The sequence below is a fragment of the Protopterus annectens genome, chromosome 13.part0, assembly GCF_019279795.1.
Source record: "Protopterus annectens isolate FY-2018-M chromosome 13.part0, PAN1.0, whole genome shotgun sequence".
NCBI classification, from domain to species: domain Eukaryota; kingdom Metazoa; phylum Chordata; order Ceratodontiformes; family Protopteridae; genus Protopterus; species Protopterus annectens.
The window spans coordinates 98,551,664-98,576,233 of NC_056747.1; the positions used below are offsets into that span (position 1 = coordinate 98,551,664).

The 24,570-nt window shown below is 38.4% G+C and overlaps 1 protein-coding gene across 1 annotated transcript in view; it reads right to left on the reverse strand.

The window, feature by feature from the left end:
• The window catches only part of LOC122817618, a 39,581-nt gene extending 15,413 nt beyond the window's left edge, over nt 1-24,168 (reverse strand). The window contains exons 1-2 of the mRNA XM_044090663.1: nt 23,278-24,168; nt 11,843-11,939 (exon numbers count right to left, since the gene is read on the reverse strand). Coding sequence (XP_043946598.1) covers nt 11,843-11,939; nt 23,278-23,607 — 427 coding nt within the window. The 5' untranslated portion in view covers nt 23,608-24,168. The remainder of the gene's footprint in view (nt 1-11,842; nt 11,940-23,277) is intronic.
• Between the last annotated feature and the right edge of the window lie 402 nt (nt 24,169-24,570).

Here is a 24,570-nt window from a genome sequence, read left to right on the forward strand (position 1 = left end):
CCTCATTAGTACTCTTCAAGAAAAATCTTGATGACTGGATGGGAAATAGGAAATTCACCCCGGGGATCACTTCTGTGGCTCTGCTCGACAGTGGCACAGGAAAATAATTTTCTTGGGTGGCAAAAGCCAGGGTACCTTTTTGTCTGGGCTTGTATAGGCCCTAGGGCCAGTAGCCTAGTACCTACCTATGAACCTATGATGAACCTTAACTATATACTCTATTCTAATCCAAATTACTGAAATCATCTCATGCCTCAAAGTTACCAACTAAAACCTTTGTACTCTTGACCCTTTTATCCCTCAACTTTCACATGTCAGTTTGATTCTCCATGATATACAATATTCAATTGTTTTTCTACTATTACCCATTTGAATTACTTTTACCAAAGATGTTAGATTTCTACTACTGTTAGCCCTATAAGTTATATAAATTCACACTATTATGCTCTTAGTGCATTTGTATTTGACCTTGAATACATCACTTGCAACTGATCGTGCACTGTACCTGTAAGAAATCTATGTAATTGTAACTAACTGTGGAGCTTTTCTCCCTGGGCCTCCAATGAAAAGGGGTATGCTAGTCATCCCATCGGAACGTTCCTGGTAATCAAAATGCAAAATAAAAAACTGTTTTAAACATCTGAACAGAGAGAGAGAAAAAAAAAAGTGTTATATAAACATTAACTATGTACATGAAAAATACAATCATGACTTACAAGGAGGAAGCTCACCTCCACAACAGGATGGCTGCAGTGGAGAACTAGTACAACCAGCCAGAGTGCAGTGCAGGAATAAGACATGACAGTCCCTACTGGTTGCCATGCCAGCTCAAGAGCAATGACAACTGTGTCACCATGCTACAATATAGTATTAAGAGGGGTAGAAGTATTTAGCTCAAAATGTCCTGCTACTGGAGTATGGGAACCAGTCCTTACAACATAAAATTAATCCTATTTGTTTCAGATTAAAATAGTAAAGGAACTATCTTGTTGATAAGAAGCACAAATTAATTCCGTTCTTAAGATTGCACAGAATAGTTCTGGTTGTGTCTCCTGCTGATCTCTCATGGTCTTGCAGATATTTATAAAAAGGGGGAAGGGCTCAGCTGCTCCATCTGAGGTACTGTGAGCATCAGAGGCCTCTGTAAACATCTACATCACTAACTCCATCTGAGGTACTGTGAGCATCAGACGCCTCTGTAAATGTCTACTAACTCCATCTGAGGTACTGTGAGCATCAGACGCCTCTGTAAACGTCTACATCACTAACTCCATCTGAGGTACTGTGAGCATCAGACGCCTCTGTAAACGTCTACTAACTCCATCTGAGGTACTGTGAGCATCAGACGCCTCTGTAAACGTCTACATCACTAACTCCATCTGAGGTACTGTGAGCATCAGATGCCTCTGTAAACGTCTACATCACTAACTCCATCTGAGGTACTGTGAGCATCAGACGCCTCTGTAAACGTCTACTAACTCCATCTGAGGTACTGTGAGCATCAGACGCCTCTGTAAACGTCTATTAACTCCATCTGAGGTACTGTGAGCATCAGAGGCCTCTGTAAACATCTACATCACTAACTCCATCTGAGGTACTGTGAGCATCAGACACCTCTGTAAACGTCTACTAACTCCATCTGAGGTACTGTGAGCATCAGACGCCTCTGTAAATGTCTACATCACTAACTCCATCTGAGGTACTGTGAGCATCAGAGGCCTCTGTAAACGTCTACATCACTAACTCCATCTGAGATACTGTGAGCATCAGACGCCTCTGTAAACATCTACATCTTTAACTCCATCTGATGTACTGTGAGCTTCAGATGCCTCTGTAAACGTCTACATCACTAACTCCATCTGAGGTACTGTGAGCATCAGACGCCTCTGTAAACGTCTACTAACTCCATCTGAGGTACTGTGAGCATCAGAGGCCTCTGTAAACGTCTACATCACTAACTCCATCTGAGGTACTGTGAGCATCAAATGCCTCTGTAAACGTCTACTAACTCCATCTGAGGTACTGTGAGCATCAGAGGCCTCTGTAAACGTCTACATCACTAACTCCATCTGAGGTACTGTGAGCATCAGACGCCTCTGTAAACGTCTACATCACTAACTCCATCTGAGGTACTGTGAGCATCAGACACCTCTGTAAACATCTACTAACTCCATCTGAGGTACTGTGAGCATCAGACGCCTCTGCAACCGTCTACATCACTAACTCCATTTGAGGTATTGTGAGCATCAGACGCCTCTGTAAACGTCTACTAACTCCATCTGAGGTACTGTGAGCATCAGACGCCTCTGTAAACGTCTACATCACTAACTCCATCTGAGGTACTGTGAGCATCAGATGCCTCTGTAAACGTCTACTAGCTCCATCTGAGGTACTGTGAGCATCAGACGCCTCTGTAAACGTCTACATCACTAACTCCATCTGAGGTACTGTGAGCATCAGACGCCACTGTAAACATCTACATCACTAACTCCATCTGAAGTACTGTGAGCATCAGACGCCTCTGTAAACGTCTACTAACTCCATCTGAGGTACTGTGAGCATCAGACGCCTCTGTAAACGTCTACATCACTAACTCCATCTGAGGTACTGTGAGCATCAGACGCCTCTGTAAACGTCTACTAACTCCATCTGAGGTACTGTGAGCATCAGACGCCTCTGTAAACGTCTACATCACTAACTCCATCTGAGATACTGTGAGCATCAGACGCCTCTGTAAACGTCTACATCTTTAACTCCATCTGATGTACTGTGAGCATCAGATGCCTCTGTAAACGTCTACATCACTAACTCCATCTGAGGTACTGTGAGCATCAGACGCCTCTGTAAACGTCTACATCTCTAACTCCATCTGAGGTACTGTGAGCATCAGACACCTCTGTAAAATTCTACATCACTAACCAGTGGTGAATCTTATTCAAAGTTTCATCTGGGGCCCAAAAGGAATGCCATTTACCCTTTTTGTGTATATTCATTGTAACTGGGTAAAGTAATTTATATTTCAAATTGTGCTGATAGCATAGCTTATGCACAGAATGAAAAGTTTTCCTCTTCAACCAAGAATAATCTTTTTTTTTAAATGACTATCACCTCTGGTGCCCATGCAGCAGATTGGAATTTCTCCTTCAAATCATAGAATAGACAGCAGATCAGAATTGGTCTGGGTATTTGCCTTGGGTTGCCACTGGTACAAAGTCGCTGTTAGCCTGCTTGCTTTCAATTAAGACTGATGATATCCCTGATTATTTGATTAATGCCTTATAAGACCATCACAATCACCTGCCTCTTCACTTTCAGACACTCCAGCCATAAATAAGTTATAGAGATGTGCTCATTGCTCAATCACCTGAGCTTCTAACAAGTTACTTTACACCTTTGCCACTGCCAACCTATGATCAGGGTGTTGTAACCCGCTCCACTCCACTTGAATTTTGCATTCACTGAGGCTGTTTCTTGGCTCCTGCTTACTGGCCTGTCAACATCAGCATTTGTAATGTTTTACCGTTGATGTTTTGTCAGTCAGTGTTTAGTGCACTTGTTTTACATGTATGTGGACGTGTGTGTGCATGTAGATATGTAGCTGAAATATGTTGGCATGTCTGTGTGTGTGTGTATATCTTCATGTATTTGTGTGTGTGTCTAAATAAATATATATATATATATATATATATATATATATATATCTATATATATATATATATATATATATATATATATATATCTATGGATCTAGGACAGTTGATCGAGAGACCAACTGGCTGAATCCAACCCTACCGAACACCGTTTACCAAAACTGCTTTCACCGAAAAAGCGGTTAACGGAAGGTAAAACACACACCATGTTTACACAGGGGGGCTTCACCCCCCCCTGCACCCCCACATGGGGGGCTCCGACCCCCACACACCCCTACTTTTATATTCTCACTCCAAGATCGCACTACAGTGGGGAAAATGGAATATTCCCTTATCCCCCACTGTAGTCCGATCTCGCCCACTACCACTTCCCCCCAATTCCCTGTACTTTTACGAAAGTTTCGCAAAAGCACTTTTTTCGATAAAAGTGCTTTCGCGAAACTGTGAAGGCCATTTCACTTTCTGTGAAAGTCTTTCGGTAGACTGTCCTAGACCCATATATATATATATATATATATATATATATATATATATATATATATGGTTCCATTTCATATCATCGAATTATCATTTCATCGAATTTCAAATTGAGACCAAATAGTCAAATACTCATTTTGTCGAACACTCATATCATTGAATCTCAAATCATTGAAAACTATAAAGCAGCTAGAAATAACACCCTACAGCGTTTTTACTACGTTTATGCAGGGGGGCAAGCCCCCATGCACCCCCCATGTGGGGGGCTCTACCCCCCCACACCCCTGTAACTTAAATATACCAACTCCAAGGTCGCACTACAGTTGGGTAGGAAATTACCTCTTTTCCTCACTGTAGTGCAAAGTTGGAGTTGGTATATTTAATTTATGGGGGGTGGAGCCCCCACAAAGGGGGTGCAGGGGGGCTTGCCCCCCTGCATAAATGCAGTAAACAGTGTCTGGGATGTTATTTCTAGCTGCTTTATAGTTTTCAATGATTTGAGATTCGATGATATGAATTTTCGACGAAATGAGTTTTCGGCGATTTGGTCTCGATGATTTGAAAATCGATGAAATGATAATTCGATGAAATGAAGTGGAACCATATATATATATATATATATATATATACACACACACACACACACACACATATATATATATATATATATATATATATATATATATACACACATATATATATATATATATATATATATACACACACACATACATACATACATACATACATACATACACACACTATACAATACCAAATCAAAATTGAACCCCATTTCAAGCCCTCTTTGTGAAATGTACTTTGGAAATCAGCATTAACTATACAGCTCATTGCAGTTTAACATCTGCCTTTTTTTTTTTTTTTACAAATATAAATATCCATCAGGGGAAATGCTCTAACTCTCAAAAAAAGATTGAATTAAAAAATCAATCAATAAGAAAAATATTTTTTTTTGTAGTGGGTCAAGCCCACCACACCCCCTGCTAAAAAAAATATATATATATATATATATATATATATATATATATATATATATACACACACACACATGTATACATGCATACATACATATATAAATACCAATTCTGAGGTTGCACTGCAGAGGAGAAAAGGAGATTTCCAGTCCCACTGTACTGCGATTTTGCACAACCAAATATTGTTAAAGTTTGAAAAGTCAGTTTTTGAACTAGTTTGCTGTTTTAAGTGCTCAAACATTTGGTAGTTCAAGAGCTTGATGGTAACCCATATATAAATTTTAATCTCCATGCCTGCTAGTTATGAAACCTTCACTTGGATATTAGACTGTCTGAGGCAGCCATAAGAGTGCTTTTTACACTAGCCAGCATCTGCACATAGAGAGCTTTTTCACTTTTTGACTTAACCCACCTCTGGTGGTGATATGAGCTCCTCCATCATTTAAAGGGCCAGCTGTGCTCATGTGTTCATGCATTCAAACATATTACCCCAAATGTGCCAGTAAGGACTACATCATATGCCTAAGTGACCATGTAAATGTCTTTCTGGCACTGGTTCCCTGCATTATGACATACCTCTGCCATCCAGACAAGGCTCTGTCATTAGAGCAGGTGCATGAACCAGCTTGGAATCAACATTCCACCCCTGGATGGATGTGCGTATCCTCCCTTCAGACATTAGTGTATTGTCCTTTTCCTTGCACAATGTCAGTGGCCCAACACGTAGCACCACTCACTTTTGGCATGGAAGACCAGAAGGCTGTGGGTTTTTTTCCCTCTCCAGATGACTGAATTGCATTATGGGTGCTTCATTCCTGAGTGCGTCATCCTTGGGATGATATGTTAAAACAAATTTCCCATCTGAGTTGTTGGTTGCTCAGGTGGAAGCAAAGGATCCCTCAGTATCTCTCAAAAAGAGCAAGGTATGTTCCTTGATGCACTGGCCAAATTTCTCCTAGTTGTTGAGATGCTATCTTGGGTGTCCCATGAAAAGAGGTCACTAGCCTAGTGGAACTAACCCAGTCTACAAAAGGATGAGTAAAATATAAATAAAACTATCTCTTTTCTTATCCCTGCCTACATTAGATTATAATGCTGGTGGTTCAAAGGGTATTCAGCTGAGGAAATATGAAATGGGCAGTTAGATAAATGGCTAGTAAGTTTGCATCAATTTCTTGATGGATAATTTTTGACTACTCAGATTTAAAGCAAATATAACCTAAAGCAATCCGGTGGAAAACAGTGTCTTTAGAAAAGGAATGTAGATTCAAAAAGACATGTGCATTCATATGTGGTCCTGAAAAATACAAGTTTGGAAGGCCCAGGAATTGAAAACAGTCCAGGGCCCAAGGTATTGTTAATCTGCTGCTGGGTGATAAGAAAAACATAATTTTTAGGCATTGAAAGTCTGTAGACGGAGAAGAGAGAGAGAGAAGGTTTTCAGTATATGCCTCACAAAGGTAAGAATGGGGATAAATTGTTACGTGGTGTGAGAATGACAGGAAAATGAGAGTTTAGTCTACTTAGTACAAATTATAATACTGCAGCACCGAGTAGGAAAGGAAAGAGTCAATCTGACAAATCCAGATACATTTATATGTAAGGTGAGGGTCTGCACACAGTGGTAAGTAGGCCTGGAGCCAGCACAAGGTGACTAGGCAGCTGTCTAGGGCCCTGTGCTGAATGGGTATCCCAGACATAATTAAAAACAAATGTTTGCGTGTATGTAAAATGCCCTACTTCATTAAGTGAATTGATCAGCCAGTCCCTGTACCTTAAATACTGGAGGCAAGACCTTACTCTAGCTGCCAGACCCCTGTTAACTTGTTTTTTCTTTCATAAATTGCCCTGGATTACAGTTAGTCAATGTCAGTCTTTAGAGTTTCACAGTTTGTGATTCATAAAATACATGATGATGTAAAACCTATTCTGTTAAACTTTTGAAGGATTTAGAGTCATCTGCCCTTATCTGTTTCCAGCTTTGCACAACATCTCTGATTTTTTACTCAAAGTTATGTCCTTTTTATGACCAACTCACTTAACCAGACAGTGTTTGGGGCAAATGGAAATTTCGGCTAGCGTCCTCAATTATCCCTGGGACTGCAAGCTTAACTACCTATGAACAAAAGTAGCTTTGGTGAAAAGGAAGCAAACTGAAAGTTGTAAACAGGAATGTGTTCTCTGGCTCTGATCCTTGGTTTCTTTAATGATGACATTGGGGTTCAAGTAAACTGGACAGCATGCAGTCTGAGTTTAATGTTAATATTTTTCTACAAATACATTTTAATTAAGCTTGTTTTTTGCAACCACACATGTGAAATGCAAAGTACTAGCTACAACAGTTTGTGCAGATGCGTAAAGGCTATAGACTGTTAGAGATGATTCCTGTAGTATATGGTTTGATTCTCTCATTCTTCAATTGAGTATTATGTGACTCTCTAAGTTACTTCACCAGGTAGTACTCCTGGATGTACTCCCTAAAAGGACATGTATATCATAGGCTGTTAGCAAATATGTTAAGCATTTGTCTTTTGAATTTCTGCAACCTTTACATAGTTGCTAATTAATAGTTCAATATATGTTATGTGAGTATGAACCTCGGCACGTCTCTTTTAGTGTAATGGGTTGCCGGATGCTTTTTCCCTAAATATGAATTTCATGGGAAGATAAGTTTTATTGTTTTTCATGCTTAGTTTTCAGTATGAGAGTGTTTTGTTTTGAAAATTGCTGTCAGTTTTTCTATGTAAAATTTGAAATAAAAGTTTTAAATTATGCCCAAATCTTTGTAATAATTGTAAACGTAAAGAAAATAGTGTGTACATGAGCAGGTTTGGACATGCTTATGCTAATTAGGGAAAGACTTCCAAGTAATGGGATACTGGTATGGCTGTGGTGACCTGGTTCATTACCATTTGTCCATGATGCAGCTTTGGTGGTGTATGCTGCTATGACACAGCATTATTAGTCATACAAGCTGGTCAGACCTGTACTTATGTGAGAGGGAATAGCTGCTCTTGATGACAGAGAAGACATAATGGGGTCAAAAATGAGATGCAGGTATCCTGCAAGCATATAAGCCCTCCTACCCCCCAAAAAATTGTGATATGCAGAAATATTTCTGATTTTTGTATGACTTTTGGGTTGTTGAATATAATCTGCTGCAGTATTTAAAATGTATATAATTGTTTTACTTTATTGGTTGCATTAAAAATTGATTCATTCATTACTAGGTCTGGATGGTATAATATAGTTTAAATGTGTTGCATTTTAGCAATATATTGTTGCAGTACCTTCTTTACAACCTCCAGTAACTGCAAAGGGATTGACATTTGTTAGGTCATATAGTCTGCTTTATTTTTAGTGTTGATCAGACCGGTCCATTATATAGTCATTGTTACATATTACTGTGGTGCAGTATTGTCTCCTAGGTTACATTGTGAAATATTTCTGTATTTAGTTAAAAGTTTAGTCTAGCAGTAGGAACAGAGGACTAAAGCTTTGACTTTGTAATGAGGTGCTTCCTGTGGCAAGGGTGCAGGGTTTGCATCTTTCTGCCTTCATTTACTACTGTGTGGCATTGAGCAAGTCATGTAACTAACAATTGGGAATATGGGCTTGTCTCTTTAATAGTCATCAGGACTGTGCATGCCTAGTAGCTATGAACCTGTTGTAATGCTTTGCCAGCCATTCCCTATTAGTTAATATTCGTATGCTCTCATAAATACTTTCCTATGCATTACATGTGGCTGGATCTTATGATGCTAGTGATCCTCATACAACTTCATGTAGTTCATCCAAGGCAACCACTAAAGTACATGTAATTTATTTCTTCATAACTATAAGGAGTGTACATAGTCAACAAAGTGGCTATTACTGCTGGTAGGGGTGAGGGCTCTCTGTGTATGAAAGTACCTTATGCTCTTATCATCTGGTCACTTTTATATCATCTTTAATCTGCAGGACAATAGTGCATGTGTGTGAATTAAGTTTTAATACTTTTGCTTCTGTGCATTTGTGTGGAAAAAAAATTGAAATATGTGACTTTGATTATTATTATTGTATTTAACACAGACCTCTGAGAAGGATATGTTCACCAATGTAGTTATAATTGTTGGGTTTGGGGATATCTGCAGGTAAAAATGACCCTGCAGATCTGATAAATTTAAACAGTTATTTGCCAATCTTTGCAGGAGTAGTGTGCATTTGTGTAAAGCAAATTTGAATACTTTACCATGTCCATTTATATCACAATTGGACATCTGATGTGCATAGAGTTCATAAAGTGGGACCTAATGATTGCGTATGGTTATTGGTGGCTTATAATGAAAGCAGTTTGAGTGGTCTTTTATGGTTGACATGTTCTGAAATGGGTACTTTTGTCGTTATTGGTTCATACATTTTATTTCACTGCTTACTGTAAAAATGCTCAAGACCAGAAATTTAAAAAGTAACAAATAGTGTTATATTAAAAAGAAATATAATTTAGACAAGAAATTTAAAACAAGCAGGAAGGTAAATCAAACAGCACATGCATTTATGCATGGTCTTAAAAATGCGAGGTGGAGATCCACGGTTTGAAAACAGCCAGGTGTCTAAAGTGCACTTAATCTGCCTCTGGCCAGATATATTTTCAATGGATATGAGTTTCAATGCATTTTCAGCAAATGTTAGCTTCAAGAGAAGTGAAGTTTACTGCTGGTCATGTTATCTGTTTTCACTGGGAGACTTTTGTTTAGTTTAGCAAATGGCTATCAGTGTTTGTGCAATAAAGTTTGAACTAAAAGTTTTAAAGTAAATCCAAATCTCTAATTATTGTAAAAGTAAAGAAGAAAAAAAGAATACATGCAGACAGGTTTGAACAGTGTTTCTAAAAACTGGAGAGAGATGACCAAGTGTTGGCTCAATGCAATGGATTAAAAAGGGAGAGGAACTCCTTAGGGTTCATGACAATAACTCAAACCACAGTTCTTGAAACTGGGCCTACTATGTACTGTTGAAATACAGAAACTGTAGTAGGATGGTACAGTGAAGCATGAAACCCATTAAATTGAATACACAGAAACACAAAATGTGTACTTAAGTTAAATATGAGTTTTGTGCAACTCTGTATCTACCTATCTAAAACAAGGATTTTGTACGTCTTAATCTCATGTTTATATCAGCTCGATGAAAGCAAAATTATTCAAAAAAATCTCTCTCTCTTGGCACTGTTGTCTTGGAGTACACACAAAAGACAACTTTAGAACAACTTCAACCCATATCACTACAACAGATATTGAAGAAAAAGCCGTACAACATAGCATCCGGGAACTGCGCTCAAGTAAAAACAAAATGAACAGCCCATTTTGAACCCATTTAAAAGTTAGCGCTTATGACATTGTGATCAAAAGACAGAATATTTACTTGAAGAAATTATAGCATTAATGAACGTCGAACCACTGTGACAGCAACGATTAAACAATATAGCATGTTTTAAAATGTAATGTTTTAGGAAGTGAAGTCCCCCCCCCCCGATGTAGACTACTGTATTCCACCTGACTCCTGTTACTTCATTATAATCACTGCAAAGTCATAGCATTATAGGGAAGGGAGTTGCTCTTTTGTCTCACTGCTGTCTGACCTTGGACTTGTTTTAATAAGATGGTGAGGTATATGGAATACAGGAACAACTGTCCCTTTGAAAGACATGTTCATCTTTTGCCTAAATTTTATTCTTATTTTATTTAACATTTGTTGACTGGGAAAGTCCGACTAGGACACAGCCTATTTTCAGCAGAGGCTGGGTAGAAATGCTCCAGATACATGTCTTTAGAATGTGGGCAGAAACCGGTGTATCCGGAGGAAACCCACGTGAACACAGGGAGGAAATGCAGACTCCACACCGAAAGCATCCCAGCTGAGAATCAAACTGGAGACCCTCTCGCTGTGAGGTGACAAAGTTAACCATTGCACCAGTGCGCCGCCCAGTGGTGCAGTGATTAATCTGGTAAATCTTTGACTTTACAGAATAAATGTGCTGGATGGACTTAAAGGTAGATTCCTGATGTACTTCATAGTACTCCAGTTATGTCTATTTTGTGGTTCTGTTTATTCAATGTTCTGTAGACCTGACCTGTTCTAAAGGCATGGTTACTGTTCATACATCCTTGCTGAAGGCTAATATTCTGTGTAATAGTAAGTGCATGTTTAAACTCAAGAAATCTTATCCAACCAATAAGAATTTTCCTAGGCATGCATACTGCATGACACTAAGTACTCATTTTTAAATGTGTGCAATGAAGTGTGCCAGAGCATAAGCTAGCACCCCTGGCATGTAGCTGCCATGGTTTTAAGTAAGGTATACATTCCTTGTTAACCATCTTTTGTTTAGACATTCCCCATGAGCACCTGAATGGTTAAAATGTTTTTGCCTAAGACTGTCATTGTAGCAGTCTTTTGTAAGTCACTGTAAAATTGACTGACAATTTCAAAAATCTTGGCTATGTCCCTTCAAACCAGCTTGGTGCATTTCTAATATGGGGTGATAAGTGAAGCAGAACCAGATATCAGATGGTACCCTTACTCTGTTGAGCTTTGGGCTAGGCAGTCGGTGAATGAAACTAAGAAATTACTCAGCACTGCAAGAAGAAGTAATTGTCACTAAACACATTTTAAAACCACTTTTCTTTAATTTTGTATGTTTAATTGCAGCAAAGTATTCTGGTATGGCTGACGATGTCTTACCATTTAGTATGCTGTTTGTTTGATTCATTTTGGAGGTTTCGTTCAAACTTCTAGACAGCTCAACTTCTAATACCAGTGTCTTCTCTTTTAGCATATGCTGTGTAAAAATATGAATATATAATTAACATGTGCTTGCATGATGACTAGAGTAAAACATCCTAAAATAAAATAAAACCACAAAGTTGTACACACATTATGCAATCTGTTGCAAAATAGATTACAAATCATTATACCCTATCAAACACAAACAAGAAGGGCAAAAATAATGGAAGGTATTCAGAGAAGATATTACAGAAACTGTACTAGTGCTTTGCTAATGAGCTCTAGAAGTGTTACAGTGATTCAGAGACATGCTAAAATTGCATTAAGCAAAAGTTCATAAGTGACTCATTCACATGTCTCTGAATCAAATGCCTACTGTAGAACTGCATTGTTTCTCCAGCATAGACATTAAGGTATGCTTACATGTGCGAGGTCACACACACACACACACACTGCTGCAAAATGTGCACAACATGAATCTGCTCTAAAGTTTAATTGCTTTCGCAAAATAGGACAACACAGCTTTTCTTTGAATCATTCTGCTGTGCTATACCAATCATGATCTGTAGGTCGAGGGCAAAGAATATGGCTAATTTATATTATCTGTGCTGGCAGACTGCTGTATTTGCTTGCTGCAATATCCAACAAGACAACTGCTACTTGAAGTCTTCATTGTGTTGTAACATTCCCTAACATTGCACAGATCTGCTAGAAAAAGGGGTTATGCATTGTGCTGTGTTTCTGAATTGGCTCCCTGAAGTACATTAGATAAAGGCAATCACACGGGTTGGAGTCAGAATTAGAGGTCATCTAGATCTAATTTTAAAAATCAAACCTGCTGTGTTGCATTAGTTAGGAAAGCATATTAATTTGCATTATAATGACCTTTTCTTGCGCACTGAATGCTGTGCAATTTCAGGAAGGAAACTGGCACAAGATGTGCATTTCCTAACCTAGCAGCAGGTACCTTGTGACCAAAGCTGCTTCCCTTACAGATTTTTACCATATTCTATGATCTCCCTCCTGACTTTGATCCATATGGTCAGTTTTGTCCCTGCCGCCATTCCTCCTTTACATTATATAGATAAAAAGGCCCGCACTTCTATTCTTGGACTATTCTGTTGACTCCATTTCCGCTTTAGCTTTTGCTGCTCTTATCATCCTTTTTTGTCTTGCTTCGTCTGCTTGCACTGTATGCCCCTGTTTCATGGAATCCTGAATTTGTGCCCTAATCACTATCTATTGCAGTCACATTGTTTTTTTTGTAACTTCTTCCTTGCACTATTGTCTATAAATATAAGTACACCATCTGTGGCTCATTCCCACAGCCTTTTTACTCCCTCATTTTGCTCTGTCTCCTAATTCATCCCTGTCTTCACCATTAGCATAGTATAATCCCCACACTAACATCTTTGTGTTTTTATTGTTACCTCTCCTCTTATGTTAAGCTACAGGGTAGCATGATCCTTGCTGGCTAATGGTGCCCTTACCCAGGCATCCAAGACACCCTTTGGATGAAAGCTATCCTCTCTGGTACAGTCTTGTTCCAGATACCTTGATGCTTCATGGTCCAAGACTTTAATCATCATCATCCTCTTTAACATGGGGCTTGAAATCTCCCATTCTTCCCGTGAAAGATGTTGTTTTTGCTCATTTTGCCTGCACCCCCTGCTTATCATTACTCGGCTCCTGAAGAGTTGGTCCACTTGTTTCTCATCACTGGGGCAAACGTTTGGTAGGAGAGTCCACCATTTAGGCAGCCCCAAGAGTGGTGAACAGTTTTTCTTTCTTTCGTCTTAATATCCCAGCACACACTTGGCTGAGCATGAGCGAAGGTTATGTGCACTGAACTGACCACAACAACCATCCCCTTGCTCCTGCAAGGACTGCTGCATTCAAGCAGACCGAACACTACCCTTGAAGCATTGAAGTGTTTTTTTTTTCCTTGTCTCTGTCAGGGAAATCACTGCAGTGTGTTCCTGAATTGTCTCCCTGAACTACATTACATAAAGGAAAGTAAATCACATGAGTCGAGGTCTGAGTGGATGCAAATTTAGCCATGCCTGCAGGAAGAGGTGAGTGGGCCATGACCCTTCAAGCCTCTTCGTTCCTCCAGTGCCACAGCCTCTAAGTGAACCCCTGTTTCCTGGGTTGCAGTCACAGCCCATCCCAGTGCTCCACAATGTCATTGCCCTGGAAGATTCACATCCTCTTGAGTTTTACTCTGTTCCTCAAACCTCATTTTCTTTCTTGTCCATTCTTTAGTCTGGTGGATGATCATCTATGCTAGTTTACCAGCTCCTGCCCCCTTTGTCTGTCTTAACTGTTGCTGTACTTAACATACCTGCTGCTGCTGCTAGCTACACATTGATCTCAATCAGGTTTATAGTGCTCTTTCTCACAACCTTAAAAAACATCATTGTCACATGTAATCTTGCACTGTGCTTTGTTGGATAATAATAATTGTAGAAGTCAATGTGCATTTAGAATGAGACTACCCAGTAAATAAAAAAGCAAGCAAAAATAAATAAAAACAAACTTTATTTCCACAGTGTAGCACCATGGACTTCCATTCTGTTATCTTGGTTGTAAGACATTCTGCAGTGTTTGCAGGTGAGTTTTGAAAAGTTTTAGAAAACTAATTTTTTAAGGAAGACAAAACTACATTTTGAGGTAAAGTATGCATAAAGGAATCAATTAGTGCTAGGTTTGTTTCTACAAAAATTTGAGTTGCATCATTGCCTTGTGCACATACTGGAGAAACAGGGGGTTGTGTAAGCCTCCACAGTATTCAGTTATAAATTTTAAAATGGTCACATTATTGCATAACTATTAACATGGACAGTTATGACTGGCTGTCTTGTCATTCAAAGTTGTGTGTTTGAGAATTCTATGTCAAGAGCACATAACTAAGTTATGATCAGAGACCCAATTTATAATTCTTTGTAGTGCATGGAGCTTATCTACTGTAGTTACAGAAAAAAATAGAGGTAGGAGGGTATGAAGTGTTTTAAAGCTTTGCCACAGACAGAGAGGAGAAGTGAAGGGTACCTCGGAGGAATGAAAAGCTTTAAAAGTAGTTAGACACATCTCTTTGCCACACTGTGTGTGTGTGTGTGTGTGTGTGTGTGTGTGTGTGTGTGTGTGTGTGTGTGTGTGTGTGTGTGTGTGTGTGCGCGCAGGCAAGAGTGAGAAACAGCAGTCTAATAGATTTTAAAGCTATTTCAGCTTCTTGCCACTGTTTAATGATGGCCAGCACTGCAGGCCATTATACTCTAGCATGAGCAGCTCTGGAGGGTGCTTCATAGAACTTTGTTTGGCACTTTTCTTACAGTTGTAAAACAAAAAAGCACAGAGCCCCAGACGGCAGTAGTGCTTCTAGTAGGTTTAATCCTCCAATAACACACAAACAGGTTAGTATAATAATGACATATTATTATAAACACTTTTTATTAGCTATTGTGTTTTAACTTCATGTTAACTAAAAAGGTTAGTCCAACAACTGTATAACATATACACGGAGAGATTTCTGATGAGTAGCTCCGTTACCATATGGCTTTTTACAATGTTAGACAACTTTTTATTTTAATTGTTTATTTATTGTTGATGGCGTGCATGTTTACACAATTACTGGATAATCTAACATAAAATAGGAATGGGATGCAGCTCACCAGGGTAGCATATATGTGTTTGAATATTTATGGTGACGTTTAAATAATTTATATGACTTTATAGACAACATCCGCTCATTTTGAGCGAAGGTAACTATGGCTTTAAGAATTTCAAAGGAAGGATACTAAGCTCTAATAGGTTACCACTAGAATGGGAGGTTATTTAAACTTGATTTTAATGTTGGTTTCTTGTCTGAAGAAGTCCGGATACAATCTAGACGAAAAGCGCTTTACTTATGTTTTTTTCTGTTGCTTATTTTGTTAGTTTTTACTATTGGTGCGTGACAGTACTTTTATCTTGTTTTTTAACCTGTTTGTGTGTTACTGGAGGATTAAACCTACTGGAAGCACTACTGCCATCTGGGACTCTGTGCTTTTTTGTTTTACAACTGTTGGAGTATCGTTTATTGGTGTTGGCACTTTTCTTACATCAGAGAGGTGCTTGGCAAAGTTCTTTTTCCCAAACTTGGATTATAATTACACTGCTCCATGTACTATGTCATTGCTATTCACATCGGATTGTGATTTTTCTTAAATTGTTGATAGGAATATTTAGATTTTACTGGAATTGTGTTTTTTAAAGTAAATAAGTTACAACACTTGGCATAACACAACCTCAGCATCTTCTGACATGGGCATCAATAACTTATGATGTGAAACAATGCAAACTACAAAGGATACGGCATTGTTTGCCACCACACATTCAGTATAGGGGACTATCTGCTTGTATTCTCAAAATGTTGGGATATTATTTGTGACAGGTTCATTAATACAAAATATCAGGCTCAAACGTATGGAAATAATCTTGTCAGAGCTTGCACCTGTAGCTATCACCAGCCCTTAGCTCAAAACATCTCTACTTTCACTACACTGAAACACATATACTACCAGTAGATAAAGATCTGTGGCCAAGTAGTTTGCTCATGTTTCTAATTTGCGGATAAATTTCAGTTCCTAGCTAAACAGCATTGTACCACTTAAATCCTTCTAGAGTTGTGTTATATCTCTGTCATGTGGTGGTCAATTCATTTACAGTTTGATTCCCCTGTCTCTTCATGAATTTCCATGTATCATTAGCACTCTCTGCGTAAAAAATGTTTTATAACATTAGTTTGGATACCTTTTTGTTCTATCGTTTAATTAGATCTTGTTCCCAAATGCCACCTTTTCTGAAATACGCTGTCCTTGTAAGATATTCACTTCCCTGTGGTACTTGGATCTGCCTCCACAGGAGCTATATTTTTTTTCTTCTTGCAATGGTTCTACCTTGTCCTGTTTTGCAAAATGCGGCCATAAACTCAATGCAAATAAATGTCCATAAACACATAACTACAAATGTCACTAAGTATAAACAGCAGAACCGATCATTGTAAACTAATTATTACAGAAATGGCATTCATTAGATACTAAGCCATAAACTAGATTGTATAAGCCACAATAAATGGGATAATTATTAAGTTTTCATTACTTTATGATCAACCAATTTCTTTAGCCATTCAAGCAATGCACAGAGTAGCAACAAAGCTTATTAATGTAGTTATGAGCTTTAATGCACCAGGAAATTCTTTGCATTACTTTTGTTTTAAGATTTTACAGAAATATGAAAATTATCACTATTTGCAAAATTATTTTATATAAACAACACTAAATATTTCCTTTGTTCTTATTGGCATAGTCAGATTTCACTGGTAGTTGTATTGCTTATTGTGTAAGGTTTTTAAATTGATTTTTTTCAGTAGTTTGAAGATCGTGTGGTTTTGTAATCAGTTGGTGATGGAAGACCTATACCAAAGCATTACTTGTTTGACCTATAGAAATACCTTTACAGGTATCCTTAATGGTTGAGTTAAATGTCAGTGGTCGCATTCTAATATTCCTCCTTTATTTATGTATGCAAGATATCTTATGTAGATACTCAAACGTTTCTATTTGACTTGATTGTTCTGCCTCTCTTCTGTTAGTATTCTTGTAGAAGATGAGTTTCCAGGATGGTCTGAATTCATCCAGGTGTGGTATTGCCAGCTGGCTGTACAGATGGACTTCCTGTTTTGTGTTTCTGATGTCTCTCTCTCTCTCCATCTCTGAGGTTGCCTTGAACTTTCCTGACTGCCTTTTCTAATGAACAGCTGAACTTTAATTAATCTGATAGTTTATATCTAAGACTTATTCCATTTTGCTTGTTTTTAGTTCATTCATCCTTGCTCACAAGTTACAGTTCTGGGCACATTGTGGATACTGTGAAGGGTACTTTTGGCTAACATCAAAGATTGAAACACTACTAATTTCATGAACTTTAATCATAGTTTCACTTGGGAATGGGGTCCATTCCCATCATGGTACTGGAACTCCCAATGTCTTGGAGAAATTATAGTGTACAAGGTGAAATAAAAAAGCAGACGTAGAAAACTGCATTCACGTGTACACGAGCATGTACATGCATATGCGTGCATTCCCATGCTCTTAGTCTAATACACAGAACCAATGCAGCATACAAGAAACAGTGCAACATATGATGCACCACAGCCTACAGGAAATACCGTAACATATAAGAAGGCAGTGCATGCATCATATGGGAACTGCAACATATTGGTACAGGACATGTTGGATGCACTGCTTATTTGCTATCTTGTATCGTAGAGTAACCATAATGAACACTATCAGCATGACACTACTGTAATATACAAGAATAAGCGCCTTCTCTTAGCCATATTGCATTTTTACAATATATAGGCAAGAGCATAGTACAAAGGGAATAGTATAAAGTGTAGAAGGAAGCACATTGTACAGATTATAATACTGTGCATATTTGTATATACATACACACAGATTATTTAATATATATATATATATATAGCCAGTAATATCAACAAAGCAGAAAACAGTAATAAGCTTGTACAAAACACACTCGTCTTTGGTGCAGAAAGCTGGTGGTTCTATTCCCACAGCTGGTAGATTGATTGCTGACACTGCAGTACAGTATAAGAAGGGTGACCGCACTCCTAAGCATGCCGACCTTCAGATGAGACATTAAACTATGAGGCCCCATCTGCTTGACTTGGTGGTAGCTCAACTGGATGCAAAAAATAATGTCGTCACTTATCAAAGATGGGGAAGTTTCTCAATGCCCTGGCCCATGTTCCCATAGTAGTATAAATACCTTCTTGGATCTCCACTGAAAAGAGGCTACTAGCCTAATGGGATTAACCTGATCAACATAGAATGAATGAATGACTAAAGTAATATGTCACTTAACTTTAACAGATGACCATAACTATTTACAGTAAACGACATGTGAGGGACTAATAGAAAATGAGTGCAAGAAAAGAAACTTTGCAAAGATGCACATTGAGATGTAATACAGCATATATGAAGCAGTACAATGTATGAATGTCATATAATTTTGGAATATACTACAGGCAGTGGTGGTAAATACTTATGAGAAGTTAGTATAAAGGATACTGCTCAGAGTATGAGAAGCAGCTCATCATATAGTATACGCTGAAAGAGTGATGCATGAAAGAAAGGATATAGGTAGCAGTGCGGCATATAAGAAAAAGTAGGCCATCTGTAAAGCATCCATGAAATGGTGTGGCATATAGGGCACTCTGTACAAGGAATAGTATTTATAAAACAGTGTAGCATATAAGAATGACTGAATGCAGGAATCAGTGTGGCACACAGTCAACATTAAAGGAAACAAAGGTACTGCAGAACCAAACATCTGGATTTTAGTACCATCTGTGTTCATATTGTATGACACTGGGAGCCCCTGAAAAGGTGATCTGTAGTGTCAGTGGGAACTAGTGGTTATAATAAAATACAATGAATACCTGGGATGGAAGATGGCTATTCCTAATACCATTTTCATTACAGGTTTCCAGGAAATAAAATATGAGGGTCATGAACTTAATGTTTTTCTAAGAGAAAATAATACAGAAAGGAAACAGAATCAGGGAATCATTTGCCAAAGACACCGTAAAATCCAACATGACAGTATAAGAACAGTAAAAGTAGGTCAGAAATCTTCCATCTACAAAGACATATTTCTGTATTGTATGTTGCTGATGTCAGTCTAATAGTAAATATGAAAGATTGTCCAGTAATGATGTGATGATATAACCCAGCAGTACATGCTGATAGGATAAGATGAGTATAGGTTTTGAAATCAAACCAGGCTATACATAAATCATAAGGAGTAGGAAGTGTCAGGGGGATTCAATACAGCAACCCATTGACTGATGTTGGATTGTCCAGTGTCACACACAGTTTAATATTTTGGGACCTCTCCCTTAAGATGTCAGTGTAGTGGCCATGAGGTTGGCTGTAGGAGTACCATATCTCTTGAAATTTGGGGTTATGCAAAAGGCAATCCAAAATCCTGTTTCTGAGAATAGTTTGAAGAAACACAACTCTGATGGTACATTATTATCTTAATTGTTGAGTTGAGCTTTAGTAGTCCAACCTACTGATTTAAATAGCTAAAATTAAAAAAAAGTTTTTTCACTCCTCTGAAATGTCAGAGGGATCAGATACACACTCAAGTGCTTTGGTATCTCAGGTTAGTAATGCTGCGGGAGGAGGAGTGAGGACTGGCAGAGATTTTAATTAGAAGGCAGTTTAAGTAGAGAAGACTAAATGCACAGTGAATGGTTTGCAAAGCATACATGTAATTAAAATGCCTTAATCAAGAACATGTACAACTTATTGCATTTGTCGTATAGGAAATCAAGATGCCTATTAAAACTGTTTTTCTAAATGAACCGGCATTTCTATTTGTATGTACAAATGACTCAGAATTTAACTGTGTGGCATTCTGCTAAGGAACAACTGGGGGGGGGGTAAGTGGGACCCTTTTCCTGCTTACATATATCCTCACGTAAACAAAGAAAGAAATGCATACCTTTCATTTTCTATTCCTTCCTGCTGCTGCTGCTGTTGAGGACGCACACCTTGCTAGAAACTGAACCAGGAACTATTAATACTGATAGATGCAAAGTCACCCCGTTAAGGTCATTTCTTTAGCATAGGTGTGGTATTTGTACCTCCTCAGTGCCAAAGTAGAGAGTCATTATGAACAGTACAGTAATGTGTACTGCAGTACAGAAGAGACTTTTGCACTCTGTTGGCCTTAAAAAAAATGTGGTCCTCTGTGTATCTTAGCAGCTGATAGACAACTCCAACAATGAGATTCCTGGTCTGGTACATAACACTGCCAAGCATTGTAGCAGAACTATGGTCACAGTTGTGTCAGTGTCCCACATGCTGCTCAAGTCACACAGCTTTACACTTGTGTCCCCTTCTGTTCAGTATGCAAACCAAAGAGTAAAAAGGTCACACAGACAAACCAATTAGTGAAAACCACAAGAAAAAATAGCCAGGCTAGAGTTTTCACTGTATGCTAACTTAAAACTCCTGTGTTAGAGGCCCATGGTATATATATATATATATATATATATATATATATATATATATATATATATATATATATATATATGAAAATGAGCTCTTAAGGACATCAAGTGCTTCAGCTATATGGCTTCTGAATGTCGATGATTTTTTACTTTTTCTATTTAAATATTTATGGATACATTCAGGCCAATAAAGCTAAACCCCAGTGTGCTAATGTCTAAAGGGATCTTCAGGGCAGATTTGCTGAAACAAGCGCTTGTCATAAACCTAAGGCAGAAATATGCTATGAAGTCTCTGTCGCTCATTTACTTGAAGAAAGTTATGCATTATAATTCTGTTTTTACTGAATTTATACAGTTCTGTTATTTGGTATCAAGTCTTCATTCAAAGCTTGCAATGGTTATTGCATGGTCTGTCTACCAGCAGACACCCATACTAGCCGACAATTTGCTTGGCAGTCACTATTGATGGAAAATATATGGAAAATTGAAAACAGGATTATGATATCCCCCTTCCCTCATTCATTGGGCACTGGCCTGTAAGAAACTCAGTAGTCTGCATTCTGTGTGTGCATGTATGCATAAATATACACACACCTATATAGTCCATGTGAGTGTGTGTCTATAGAAACCTAGATTTCAAAGGATTTGCTATCTAATCATTGTTTAGTGTTGTTTCTCACAATAAGGCAGTGATAAAATTCAGTTGTACTAGGGTTCTCAAAGTCCATTGTCTCCTGCTCCAACAAATAGACTGTCATTACATATTCTATCTACCTACCAAAGTCAGTGGTAACAGAAAGTGTGTGTGTGTATGTGAATTTCTCTCTTTGGTATATGCTTGCATGTATATATATATATATATATATATATATATATATATATATATATACATACATACACATTTACACACACACACACACACACACGTAAAACAGCAGCAGCATTCTTTTCCCTGTGATGGTTATCTGCTTGTTTTGTTTATCAAACAGATAAGCATCCTAAGTGTATCCATGCCAACTTCCAGACTTTGATCCTGATGTCATTAAAAAGCATCAAAATGGAACAGATGACCCATATTTTTTTGCAACTTGGCTGCTACATTAATTGGATTTGGAGGGTGAGAGTGAGCAGTTGATGCCAGCTCAGACTGGAGAACGGTGGTCTACTCACCCATCTGAAGGGGAGAATGGTGGTCTACTTGCCCATCTTACTGGGAGAATGATGGTCTGGACTACTGCAGTACTGGAATCTACTGGAGAAAGGTATACAGCATACAGTCTATGGGCTTAGAATAACATCAGCGCTGGCACTACAAGCTAGCTGAATAACCGGGGTGCATAGCATGTGTGGAAACAACATGCATCTTGTGCAAGCAACTGTGGAAGTCACAGTTGCCAGGTGAGGGTTATAGGTGCATAAAATAAAAAAGAAAGAAAAACAAAAAATACTACTTCATAACATATGATGGCACCACTTTTTTACTTGAATTTTGCCTCTGTAAGGGAATGAATGGGTCATTGCTTTCTCACCCCATGAAGGGGACAAGTGAGCCTCAACTGTTAACTAAAGAGAGGAGCAAATGGGTTAGTGAAACAGACGCTTGACAGATATGTGGGGTAGGGACATAGAGAAAAAACTTTTTAATTGATGATACTAGAGTAAGAAAGCTGGCTAAAGAATTTTGTAGAATGCAATATCCTTAACAGGACAACTATATGAATCTGTACTATTAGACATAATGCCAAAATGGAAATTAACATTATTGCATGCTATAGATAATTAATTAATGGTCTGTTTACCTGTAACTAACTCAGCAGTCAGCATTTAAACAGCAGCTCTTTCTTGAGTAAACCTGATATATCAAATAAACCACTTCTGGAGTGCTTAATGTTTTCTTTTCTTTTTTTGGGGGGGGAGATGCATGCTACTTTTTGAACAGAGCACATCATGTCCTGATGGGGGTCTGCAGCACTAGTGTTCATATACAGCCAGGCTGGTTTCTGACATGAGTGACTGCTACTTGCATTCTGTCTGCTATACTGGGTGCACTGATACCTGGCAGCATGTGATACTGATGGGATGCTAGAAGTAAATGCCACTGTTTGACTATTATTGTGACCACCCACAATCTTGCAGGAAGCAATGTCGCTGCCCTGCCTCAGATGTCCCATGAAAAGAAACAGAACTACATCATTGCAGTGCACATCTATAGCATAGAAAGGTACGGAAAGCCATTCCAACTGAAGGAGATGAATAAAACCAAGCTACAAAGACACTTTGGAAATAAAAAAAGAAAAAGAAAATTGCATACCACATGATTCCAGCAAGAGACCAAGGTTCCATTCACATTTCTATAGTTGTTCTGGAACTCTCTGAGTTGTAACCTCAGATCTTCTTCCCTCTGTAAGCACTGTTCCCACTCTCTCCTCAAATGTTTATATTCCTTCTCCAGTGTTAGAAGCTTTGTCCTTAGCATGATGGTTTCATTGTGAAGTTTATTTCTGCAGTCTTTCCACTTCTGGATGGCATCCGAGTTCCACACCAACACAGCCAGTGTGACGGTCACAGTAGCTGTAAGGAAGAGCAGAATGCTAAGGAATCCAAGAATATGAGCAATCCATTTTCTTTCCGAAGGCTCCATTTTCTTCCCTTTCACAAAGTTTTTTTTTTTTTTTCGTCTCTAAAATAACTGTTTTTTTCGTCTCAGTAATTGAGCAATGTCCATGGCTGACAGCCAGCCCAGGTTTGCTGTTGCCTTTGTATTTATATGCACACTGCTAATTATGAAGATGTAGACTTGCTCTGGTGTCTGCAGCACTCTAATCAGTCCCGACTGCACCTACACATAAGCTGTACATTCCCTTTATTCAACTCACTAAGCAAAGAGCTGCCTAAAGAGGAATTTCTGTGGGAAAATAGAAATCTCTGATGTGTGGGCAGGCAGCTGGTCCTGCTACCCTGAGTGCCATATTTAGTTTACTTGTATTTAATCTGGCTTAAATAATCATCCCAGAAACATATAAGTATGTACTTAGCATGATTTATCAGAAGGTGTAGCACTGAGATGTTAGGTTTCGTGCAGCTGGGCTTTAAGCTGTAGGTTGGGTATATCTTTATATGTGTTACTGTGGTTATAAAATGGCTTTATAAATACATCACAACTGTGTTTTACAATTATTTTAAATATGTTCATTGCTAGTCTGCAAAAGAAACGGGGAAGTATACTCAGGTCCACCCATTTTTCTGAAAGGTATTTTGTTTGCAAACTCACTGACCCTGCTACGCTGTGTCCACCTATTACCCACCCCACTTTTGCACACATGTTTCCATGCCTTTACACTCTGTTTGCTTCCTGTTGTTCCAAGCACATTGATTCAGTTGTAACTTTATTTCATTTTTTGGAAGGTCTGGCTTTTATCGTCAGTCCCATATGTTCAGCTTTCCAGTGTGAAGTATGTTCACTTTTCTATAGAACTCCTTCCTGGAAAATATAAATCCCCAGTTCAACATATGAATTTATTTTCCTTATTTGGGGGGCTGTTGCTTAGTTCACCATTCTGTTTGTGCTAATTGGTCTTATAAGACCTCCCTAAAAGGTTTTAGA